Source organism: Rhopalosiphum padi, chromosome 1, assembly GCF_020882245.1.
Source record: "Rhopalosiphum padi isolate XX-2018 chromosome 1, ASM2088224v1, whole genome shotgun sequence".
Lineage (NCBI taxonomy): Eukaryota > Metazoa > Arthropoda > Insecta > Hemiptera > Aphididae > Rhopalosiphum > Rhopalosiphum padi.
In genome coordinates, this window is record NC_083597.1 from 37,088,753 (window position 1) to 37,101,673 (window position 12,921).

The following is a 12,921-nucleotide window of genomic DNA, read 5'->3' on the forward strand; positions in this document are numbered from 1 at the left end:
AAGTATACGGTATTTATATTTTATAAAAACGTTTATAAGAACATTTCTTTTATTACCAAACATTTTAACCAACAAAAATAACTCATTAAAAAATCCGCTTCATTTTAAAACATTACATTACATATTATTTTGACCACACCACTTTTTTCAGTCTAAAAAAGGAATAATTTAAAAATTGTCAATTTATTTTGTCATTTAAACTTTATAGTTAAAACATTCATAAATAAATATTTATAAAAATGATTGAGATTTTTGATGTATTTGTTATATTATTAGAATTATTTTGGTGTGTTTGAATTAACTCTAAGATTAGGTAGTAAAGCCACATTTTAAATTATCAAATTGGGTAAATACGTGAGCTTTAAATGTTTTTAAATACAATGTTGAACTTTAATATTTTCATATTTAAGTTATAGAACCCTGTTAAAAAAATATGAATCTAAAATAAATTTCGAAAACCTAAGATAAATTTGTTTGGAAGTAAATATGTAATATAGTTGAAAAGATAGAAAAATCATTTCGTTACAATTTTATTATATTATTTCATCTTAATTCTACTAATCAAAAAATTATTGTTTTATTTTTATTTTTATTAAATTTTATTGATTTTTTCACAACTAGGACATAATATTATAAGGCTATGGTTAGGCATTTTTGAGTTAAAAATGAAAAAAAGATTATTAGGCTGATTTAAAAATGTTGAAGTTTAGTCAACATATTATATAGTATACATTATAATATTATTATACAACGATTTTTATTAAATATTTTACATTAATTGTAATAATATTTATATAAATTTAATAATAATAGTGAAAAACAGAACAAAATAGTTTCTTGTCTATTATTTAATTTCAAACTGCAATTAATTGGCAATAGTGTCAGGTCTCTGTGATTATTATCTGCTCGTTGAGTAAAACATAATCACATACGTATTAAAATACCATTATAATATGACATACCTAAACAACAAAAATTTATTTTAAAATTTCATTGAACCATAATATAACACATTACATAAATTATAAACTCATGTGGTATTATATAGGTTCTCGATATTTATGCAAAATCGAGTATGTAACATTCATTAATTCAGTTTTATTTAAATGATCGTAATTATTGTTTAACTATCAATTAATATGCAACTAATGATCATTATTCTTAGCCTATTATAAGTATAGTTGTATACAATGGTTTAGCGAATAACTCAGATATTCCCATTGTTGTTCATCACTAAATTTTATCTTTTAGAAATTTAGCATAAATTTATAAAACCTTATTTTAAAGCCCTGAAAGTTAAGATACAGATTAATATTTTCAGAAATATATTATTATTATTTAGTAAGTACCTACTTCTACATTAATTTTAATTTCTATACACTTAGTACTTAAATTTTAGTGTAATAAATGATGTACCTACATAACATTTTATTAATAATATATTGAAATCTTTTAAAAATGTAGTTGCGTTTTATTATCACCAATTGTAATGAAATATACTGGCTTTAAAGTAGTACATTAAAAACCATTATGTATAGGTACTATTATGTACTCGTATAATTTATAAAATATTTTTTATGAAGATAGTTTATATACTTAATTTATACGAACAACGATTTATTCATAATTTTCAGTTTTTCTTATTTAATTTTTCCTTTTACTTCAAGACAGAATAATCAAAAATGAAGGTATTTTATTATCAGTATTGTAAATGATACTTTTTAAAAGTATCTATTTAATATATGTAGGTATTTGAATAATCGGAAAGAAAAAATAGTGAATATAAATAGTAATTAAGTACAGATAATTCATTTATACATCTGCAAAAAATAAATATTATATTAAAAATATGTTATTTCATGATCTTATTTTTAAAATTATTATTCTTATTTTGAAATTTGGCTAACGCTAACGGACGTCAACACAAGAGTTGACAATATACAATAGGATTCGTCCTTTGAAATTATAATACCTATTATAATACTATTATATATTATTATTGCTATAATTGTATTTTTGATAATAATTTTTACATGGGTTATATTTTCCGATTCAAATCGTACATTATAATCTCAAAATTTTTATTTGACGCGATTGAACTGCAAATAAAAAATATATGAACTAAAAAAAATACAGATACTTTGAGAAAGTATTTAAGTACTTAAAAAGTATTTGAATAATTTGAATATTTTTACTTAAGTAAAAGTACTTAAGTACTTCTAACACTGATTATTATCATTAAATACGTAGGTACTATGATGTATTTTAGATACTCATACTTATATTATATGTATGTACAAAAAATAAAATAAAATAAAAACTGTATTAATAATATTGTTTAAGTAGTAATATCATATATATTTAAATAACTTTTAACATAATATAAAATATAAACTATACTACTACTTAGTTTTTATTGCCGACTTCAAATAAACAATACATTGATTATATTAATTATTACTATATTATTAGTAATTTTATTTATTAACAATTATTACTGTGATTAGGTTTTTTAATTTGTTTTTATTAGTCTGTTTATCGATAAAATTTGCTATATAAATTTTATTTTTCAATAATTAAATAATTATATCTATATCGTTTAATGTATTTTTGTTACAATAAAAAACTTAAGGTAACATTAATTATTAAACACCTTAATTAAATAATTAATGTTATACATAATAGGTATGTATATTATGCAATTGAAGTCAATGAATGGCCATTTTTTTCATATATTTTTTACTTATTATACAATTTGCACAAAACAACATATGTATATTCCATTTAATATTTTCTATATCTGTATAATAATAAAAGAATTATAAATAATTTTTGTATAAACGGGATTCAAGAAGTTTGACAATTAATTAACTCGAATTAACTATCATATTTAAATCGTAATGGCTGAAATAAAATCAATACCCTTGAACTTTGAATGAAAAAAGGCACACGGTTTATTTTTATTCCATAGTTCAATTAAAATATATCAAAAGTACTATTAATTAAGATTATTAATGGTATACTATAATATTACCTATGTACTAAGTATATATTATATCATAATGATTCGCAAGGTTAAGGATCAAATCTGCATTGGTCTACAAACTACGTAATAAAATTTAGTTCGTAAGTCGCAACAGCGATTTATTAAATTACATCATACATTGTTTTAATAATAATAGTATAAATAATAATAATAAAATATTAGTAATAATAATAATAATAATAATAATGTGTAATATTAATTATAATTACAATAATAATATAGTGTTAAGTAATAATATTTTAATGTTTGTATACGTAAACTTATCGAAATATATTAAATTATCTTATGTGCACAAAATTACACCGACATATTATTATGTCCGTAGACAAGGCGGTTTGCACAAACGACATGGTTACGGTACGCAACACTCGTTAATAATTATAATTGTCGATAAAAAAATAACTTATAGAATATAGTGGAACTTTTTGTTCGTATAAAAATGTAAAAGTGTACAAAAACAATTACAAATCTGAATATTGTTGAGCGAAGCTCGTCGAAGACAAAACCACTACTATAGTAATCGATCAGATGGTCCGTTTAAGAACTCTGCATGCGGACGTCGATGGAAGGATCCTCTGAGTAGCTGGAGTTTTCGGTCATCGACGATGTCGTGTCCACACTGGCCGATTCGTTGCCGCTGACGTCACTGGGATTCATCGACGCGGCGTCGTCCAATATCGTGAAGTCGTCGCCGCCGTAGCCTTCTTCCGTTTCTCCTTGGGGTGCACCGCCCACCGACGAGGTTACCGGATGGTAACCCGAATAATCGGTTTCCGCGGTCGTCGTCGGCGTCTCGGTGGTAGTGGTGGATTTCGCGAATCCCAGTTTGTTCTTCACCCAATGGATGACGCCGCCGCCGTGAGTACAGTTGTCGTGGGATTTGACGATTTTCGCTTGGACTTTCTTCAGCCAACCGTGGATGCCGTTTTTCACCGTCGTTCCGGTTTCCTCGATTTTGTCGCCATTCTCAGCCGCGGCTTCTGTGGTCGGATGTCCGATGACCGAAACGGCCAGTAGAGTGACGGCCAACAAGGCGAATACCTGTGTAAAATCAGTAATTCGTAAAATACACAAAATATGCTGCACGTCACGTTATAGTGGCGCCTATAAAAATCGACTAAGGGGCGGAGAGTTAAAACTGGTTTTTTCGTCGTGTGCACATCAGATTTAATTTTGATTTCTTAGATTTATATTTTTTACGGTAATATATTATAAGTATTTTTTTTTATCTTATTGAATATGGTAATTCGGTAATGTTATTGTTATTATACGTAGATATATAATCGACAATAATTAAAAATACACCATGTGCCAACTTCTAAGAAAAGTGTGTGTGTGTGTGGGTGGGGGTAGTGGTGGGAGTAGTTTATATCCATCCACCACTCCTTCAAATTCGCCACTGATAGGTGTATAACGCATACTGTGTATAATTTACATACATAATATTATATATGAATTAATGGAAAATATTGAAGGTTGAAGCGATATAATGGGTAGTATTATTTTTAATATCGTGCAGTGCGCGTTTACTGAAAAAACCCAATTATTACGATTACACGACGGTCAGGAAAATTACTAATCACCCGGACTATCAAGGTTCTACCGTACACTTTGAGAACCTGTTAAAACTGAATTTAAAATATATTGCTAAAAATATCTTGACGCACGATGAATTTGGTATTTTTTATTTAAATTTCAAGGCTAGATCTATTTGATTTTAATATATGTGGGAATTCATTTTTGTAAGATTCGTAAAATGACTATAACATTGTTCCAACTAGCATTACGTTTTTAATTTAAACATACATTATCGTAATTGAATGTCTCAATGGTATATGTATAAACTATAAAGGTAATGCAACTGTGATACCTATATAATTATCTAATTAATCACAATTTTTGTTTATGAATTTATAGTGTTTAGTCAATTAAAAACGAAGACTAATAAAGCAATTTGTGAAGTCTGCCTATCGTTTATTTTGTTTGGTTATAATTTGTTAGTTCACTGAAGAGAAGCCCCACATTAATTGTTTATTTTAATTTCTCTAGGGTGTAAAATAGTCATACGAGTATATTGGAATTTTTATTATGACTTTTTCTTAGTTTTGATTTTGATGGTTGTTGATATTGTAAACAGCTCATTTAAACAATAATTTATATAACTATTATCATGATATAAATTATTGATAATAAATAACTTATATATTATATTAGTAAAAGCTAAATCATTTTATGTTGTTCATTTTATAAATTTAATTTATATCGGTATAATATATATAACGTAAACTTTAAAATTGAATAGGCTTTCAAAAATATGTATGTAAGTAAACATAGGTATTTAAAAAAAATGAATTTCTATCTATTATAATTAGTGATCACATTGCTATTTAATATAATTATTTTTTTATGTAGTTAAAGTTTATTAATAATTCATACTTTTTGATCTCTGTTATCTTATCATCGTGGTTTTTAAAATACTAAATATTTTTCTTGAGTGATGTAAGAAATATTATTATCGTGTAAAGTTTTGCACATATTATTGCAAATTTAATAATACTTATTATAAGATATATTTTCACGTATAATTTCTTGGTTATGAATATAATATAATATAATAATGAATATAGATTATAAAAATTATCTTGTTTGAATATTTTAATTCTTTTTTTTATAATAAAAATCAATGTTATACCAGTTAAACCTGACCCACATTTATAATGCAACTTATTAATATTTCTTTAGGAGTATCTAAAATATACATATATTTGTTGTTTATTTTAATATCTATGATGTGTCAACATATAAAATGATATTAAAAGTTTGATATTATTTTAGAAAATAGAGTGTGATATTAATCAAATAAGTGTACTCTTATAAGTTACCGTAAATATAAGAAAAATATAAGTAACATAATATATCAAAAGTAATACCTATAAAATATATTCATATCTTAGGTACTTTTTGGTTAGCAAATATCCTCATACAATTTATGTACCAAATTGAACCCAATATTTATTATAAATAGAATTCGAAAGAAAGTTGCAAAAAAAATCTATTCATTTTATAATTTGTTTTATTAAAATTAAATTTGTTTACCACCTGTTGTAGAGTTATATTCCATAACAAGTCGTTCTAATATATTTAGAGAAATATTTTATTTTATATTACATGGTATACGATGCATATACAAAGTTTTCCCCAAGAAGTTTGATACAAATGGCAGGGAAAGTCTCACATAATATTAAATCGTGTTTGTCTCTAACTTATCATTATAATATGTCCCTATTTATTTATTGCTGTAATATTAGTAAAATTATTTATATATGTAGTGTAAATGAGTATTTATAGTAAGAAAAATAAAATTGTCATCTAATAGTTATAAAATATGGTCAACAAATGGAAAGCGTTTTTGTTTAAACATTTTTATTTTCATTATTTATTTGGTATTAAATGTTTAAACCAATTGGTGAAAATAAACGATGTATATATATTTTTTAACGTTATTTATTTGAATAAAAACAAATAAATTATTCAAAATTGTATTTATTTGAAATTAGCTACCTATCAATAAAGTAAGTGTTTAAACAATTATTTTGATTGTTTTTTAAGTAAAACCGTATAAATTTATTTATTTGGTATAAATAATTAAGTTTATACGAAGCTATTTCTTCATTTTTTACTTTTTTTAATACCTACAGATATTTTCTAATTATTTTACTGTTTAAAATGCTAGCGGTTTAGCTCATATTCAGTAATTTATGCTTTCCATTGTATGATAAACATTTTTTTTTTAAATTTAAATTTAAAAATTGGTTTTATGAATTTTAGTTATTGGGTATGTTTATATTTTATTATTAAAACTTTTCTAATATCAATCATTTTTGTAACTTTGTCAGTTAGTAGCATTTATGAATTATTAAAATATTTCAAAATATACTTTGTTACACGTACAAACGTTTTGTTATGTATCTTTTAAATTAAATGGTACCAAAACAATCGAATAACGTTATCGAATTAATATAACATTTTTGATTGAAAACAATGATGGTAAAGTACCAATACTGTGCAATAATATAAAAAGAATAATGAAAATTATAGAATATTATTTTTTAAAAACCATATTGCTTGAATTATTTGGATAAACATTTTAAATTCAGTTTTTAAAAGTATTTTAGTAAAACACGAAAGAATATAAATTAAATTGAATACTTACGGAGAATTTGTTGAACATCATATTATTATTGTTGTGTGCGAAATTAGATAGACTATTGAACTGCTAGTCTTAATTAACTGTACGGCCGTTTGCAAACTGTTATTAACCGACGAAGAACGTCGTCTTTTTTATAATCACCAACTACCGCATGCTCTGCCCTCTCGTCCTACACTTTGGGCCAATCCCATCCACCACTCTATCGCCTATCAATACTTTACGTATCGCCGTTTATTGTTACGCACATAAATTTCCCACATGCACACACACACACACACACACACACACACACACACACACACACACACACACACACATGTACGCACATGCACAGTTACAACGTCGTATTTTATGATTTAATAACGAAATCATAGTTTTACTATTATAATAATATATTAAATTACAATAATGTATACTGATATGCACGTGTATTTTTGCAAATTTTTTGGCTGGCCTACAGGGCTACTGCGCTTAAGCTCACCATTTTTTTTTCACAATTTTAAAGGTTTGTTCAGGAAATTTTTTGTGCAAAATAAAAGATTTATTATTAAATTATGTGTAATAATTAATGCACGCGTATTTGTGCAAATTTTGGCTAGATGGCTACGGGGCTTAAGCTCACCATTTTTTCACAGTTTTAAAGGTTTGTTCAGGAAATTTTTTTGTGCAAAATAAAAGATTTATTATTAAATTATGTGTATTAATTAATGCACGTGTATTTGTGCAAATTTTGGCTAGATGGCTACGGAGCTTAAGCTCACCATTTTTTTTTCACAATTTTAAAGGTTTGTTCAGGAAAATGTTTTGTGCAAAATAAAATATTTATTATTAAATTATAGTCGAATACTTTTCTTTGTCAAGAAGTGTCCATATATATTGAGAGTGAGATACCAACACTTAATTAATTAACACAACGAGGACATTTTAAATAAATTTGCAATCGCCTAAAATGCTACTCACGCTGCCTATGTGTTCGCTACATAATATAATATAATAATATAATAATATAATATAATATATGTAAGCTTACATTATATTTTCATCGGTTTTTAATAATATCCCTTCCTGCCACTTAACCCAGAATGTTGGGCATAGTGGCGTCAACGTATGACCGTGTCCGTTTGAGGCTGTATAAAGAGGACAGAAAATAAGCGATCTCGACAAATTAGAATGGAATCTTTTGGAACCCTTTAAACACGCGTACCGAGATTTTATGTTGGTCGTCGCTAATCCGGGATTTTGCGTACCACTGCTGCAGATAGGCAGGTATTAATAATCAGAGATAAATAATATTGTTTTACCGCGGCGTAGGTCGCGGAATAACATTTTATACATTATACTCATACATTATTGTTGTATTATAGGTACAAGGTACGTGCCGGCCGAATGCATTTTCTAGTCTCATTTATTCTTATTTTATTTTTGTTATACTAATAGGTATACTTGACGAGGGAAAAAAGTATCGGTTTTATCGTATTGATTGCCGTCAAAGTACAGTGTTTACTACAATATGTAGACAAGTTGTATTAATTGACGTATAATAAATATCAAATACATTTTATGACGAATAATAGAACTATATTTTTTTTTTCGTTTTGGATGTATTTTTGTTTGTTGTATCGATGACAAAAATATAGACGGTAAGAATTCCGAATAATTGCGTCTTAGAAAAAAATCATTGTGCAAATCCAATGATATATTATGAAAATTAATGAGTAGGTATCTAAGTTCAACTTTGACCTGTGATATAAACGATAAGAATTCAAAAAAAGATAAATACTTTTAAATAAATACCTTCATTTAACAATTCATATGCCAATACTGATTTTTTATTTGTTTTTTAATTACTAAACAATATAAGTTTTTTTTAGTTGTATTATACGTCGTAAATTAATAAAAGAAATATTAAAATTAAATCAGTTTGATCTTAGAGCCATATGTACAGTCTATCGAAAACGAAACGCTCGTGAAACATTAAACATGTAAAAATAAAATTTATTTCTACAAATTAAATCAAATATTGGTGATTATGAGTAGGCTCAATTGATAAATATTATTTTACATAACTTTGAGTTGGGTTTGATAAAGTTTAGTCGCACGACTAATATCGTAATTTGCTTTCACGCATGCTTTGGAAATGTTTTTAATTTAAATTTTTTGATAAAATTTCATACTGTATATGTACTTAGTTTAAAGTCAAGACGATAAAAATATTTATATACATTTTTTTAAAATATTTTTATGCTATATTCTTCGTTATGAAATTATATACATATTTGCGTTTTTATTATAGAAACATAATGTTTAAACTGTGCGGCATTTTTGCCTATAATCATAATAATGGGCAAAGCTATATTTAAATTTTATTATTATGCTTCCTAAATATAAAGAAAATCATTTGTAAATGATAGAAAAATATAACGAATTGATTGTTTTGTTATTATTTAAAAGTTATAACCTTTCAAGCTTGAATTACATACAATTAGGTAAATATCATAGATAAATAATAAATTATAAGATAATATTGTATATTATATTATATAAAAGGTGTTGGATTAAGTCATATAATATTTTAAATGAGTATCAAATTCGACTAATATATTGAATGAATCAATGTTTTGTTTTGATAATTCGCATGTATTTATAATTTTACAACTATTAATAGTTATAACTTTTAAATAGTTGTATAAATAAATAACATGTTGTTTCGTTATAAAAATACATGTTTTTGCTGTATGATCTATCAATTATTTAGATTAAGACGGATAACTGATAAGTTAAATACAATACGCATAGTGCGATAAACATATTTTTATACGTATAATCATTTGCAATTAAAAAACATTAAAATAATGATTTTGAATAGTATTTTACAGGGTGGTCAACTAAGCGTAGTGAACCAGTGACTTAGCCATATGGTATTTATGTTATCTGCTATTCAGTTTTTAGAACAATGGAAACGATTAGTGAATTACTATATTTCGAAATTCTTATTAATAGTATGGTATAAGTACATCATTATTTATAATATTATACGATTAGGTATTTATAATTAATTTTAAGTTGTTCAAATCAAATAAAAAAGAGTTATATAGATATTGGCTATTATGTATTACATTATAGTTCTCACTTAAATAGTATATTTTATACTTTGCAATAGAAGCTAACTTTAGGTACTACTTTTACTAGGTATTAATATATTTAATTTTATTAAACTGCATTAATTTTTTTCTAATCATAGTTGTTAATAACATTTTTGAATTATATAAGAACTTTGACACTTGTGGTAAATTGGTAAATTACAGTTACAGAACTTCAAACAGCTTTTAGAGAACTATTTCAAAAGTTATTATTTCGAGAAACAATAGTTATTGGAAATTTAAAACCGTAAATTCTTATTTTAATTTCTTATTTTGTCATTTTTTAAGGTATCTATAATACGCTATGAATTTGTTTTAGACTGACAAAAATTAAATTCTTGTATTTTTATTAAACCTAGTTCAATTGCTTAAACTACATTTTTAGTTTCTTTGAATACTTTTTGCATTAGTTATTTTAAACGAAAATGTTTCTTTTCATAAACGAGATAGGTTATATTTAATCATGATTTTGTAGCTTATTACAACTGTATTTCACAATTTCAATTTTATATTAGAATTCATCTATAATAATTATTTGCAATTTTTGTACACATAATAATATTTGATAGTCCTGTTTATCAACCATAAAGTAATAGTTATAAATATATTTAGGCTATGTGGCATGTCAATAATAGGATAACGCTTAATGTATATTAATGAAATATTCGAGATGTTGGAGGTATATCTACTATATAATATTTATAAAAAATACATTCAATTTATTCTTGCCATTTGCATTCACTATTGAATCTTATCATATTATGGTTAATGATGTAAATACGACAACGGTAATATTGTCTAAATGAATAGCAGGTAGGTACAACGAAAATAAACAATTTTTAAGCGCACACTATTGTGCTTCATATATTTTATTTCCACCAACGCTTAATACACTGAGTAGATTAAAGAACAGTGGCTTCCATCACAGATATTAAAACTTCTAGTCGAACTTACAGTATACACTATACATCTTTCTTTGCATAACTATACAACGGTTAACGGTATATTTTTTTTATATATACATTTTTTTACTTTATTGAAACGAAGATTATGTGAAATATATATAACTGAGAGACGTCGTTCTCGTATACACATGCCCTTATATCCTGTCAACCTTTGTGTACCATTAGGTCGATATCTTATACATAATGGGCAACTTTGTCAATCCTTCTACCTTTTCGAACCTTCTCTGTTTACTTATACATAGAACCGTTTCTGAATCTCGTTACCAAAATTATTGTGCTTGAGAAATTTGAAATGAATGTCTATCCTCCGTGTAATATTTTTGATGGACGAAGAAAAATATATTTTCTCGATGATGGCTATACAATTATTATTATACACTACAACATTTATTATTATTTTTATCTTAGGGATATACATTTTTAAAGAACTATTAAAAACCATTATTTGCCAATTGGAAATTTGAGTTATAATTGGTATTTAAAATTTTTTTTCTCTATATTCTCATCTGCTTTTTAATTGTAAGAAAAGCTATAAATATTACATTTAAATCTAGTAAAATGTTATATTTCTATTGTTTGATAAAATATTCAAGTTCATTTAACTCAATATAACTTTTTTTCGCTGTAATTAAAAATAATAAATTTAATGAAATACGCCATAATGTCTTCTTAAAATTTAAGTTAAAAATAATAAAATATATATTTTTTTAAATTGGATTAATTATACAATTGTAAATTGACTATTGTATATATTGGATTTATTTCAGCTGTTGGTATATTTTTTGTCTATTTTTGTAATAAATCATTTAGATAGGCACTCAAGTAAAATTATTATACATTGACTTTTTATCAATCGAACGGAAATTGAAAACATGAAAAACTCAATTTCGATTCTCATAAGTTATGCGAACGCTGTCGGTGTCTTGTATTATTTTAGAAGTAGCTGCACGTATAGACGTACAACACTGGTATACGTATTTGTTTTTATCCTCTTCTTTTAATTTCTTTACAAGTGTTTGTTTCTTGAAAATACTTTATTTATACCATGTTTTATTTTTATTTTACTTCAACTGTTCCTTATTGAAATTTTTTAATAATGAATAATTTTAATAAAATAGTTAACAATAATTTTACTTAAAAAAAATAATTCGAATAAAATTGAACATATTTTTGTATGATGAGTAAAATGATTGGAAACATTGCTAACATTTTTAGATTATCGAAAGAAATGATTTGTTTTACTATTTCAACTTATCACAAACAATTAATTAATTTATATTTTTAAAATTTTTAACCGAAAGTGAAGTAAACAATTTCCATTATATTTAGATATATTATTATACATATAACCGTAGTTAGTTAATTTTTTTGATGAAAGATAACTAACATTATAATGTAATTTGTGAAATCTCTTTAAACAATAAATCAAGTCGTTTAGCCGTTATTCACTTCATATTTAAAATACATTCTCTGTCCTCATCCACTAGCAACCCTAAATCCATAAGATGCTATCATCTATCTTAATATTCTTGGTTTAGCACGAAACATTTTCTCTACCTT

At 25.0% G+C, this 12,921-nt stretch overlaps 2 protein-coding genes across 6 annotated transcripts in view; one reads left to right on the forward strand and one right to left on the reverse strand.

Annotated features, from left to right (window-relative positions):
- Positions 1–12,921, forward strand: part of LOC132931705 (potassium voltage-gated channel subfamily H member 8) — a 191,394-nt gene that overhangs the window by 38,381 nt on the left and 140,092 nt on the right. The gene's annotated exons all lie outside the window — the stretch shown is intronic.
- LOC132931934 (uncharacterized) lies at positions 3,119–7,417 on the reverse strand. Its single transcript, XM_060998041.1, has 2 exons — positions 7,260–7,417; positions 3,119–4,087 (listed from the first exon to the last, which is right to left on the reverse strand). The coding sequence occupies exons 1-2, from the start codon at positions 7,278–7,280 to the stop codon at positions 3,584–3,586; spliced, it is 525 nt and encodes a 174-aa protein (XP_060854024.1). The 5' UTR covers positions 7,281–7,417; the 3' UTR covers positions 3,119–3,583.

What these genes read in the sequence shown, in the direction of transcription:
- LOC132931934 (XM_060998041.1), bottom strand. Translation starts at nt 7,280, where the DNA reads ATGATGTTCAACAAATTCTCC. An exon ending in TGATGTTCAACAAATTCTCC is followed by an intron (nt 4,088 to 7,259) that starts GTAAGTATTCAA and finishes GATTTTACACAG; the next exon opens with GTATTCGCCTTGTTGGCCGT.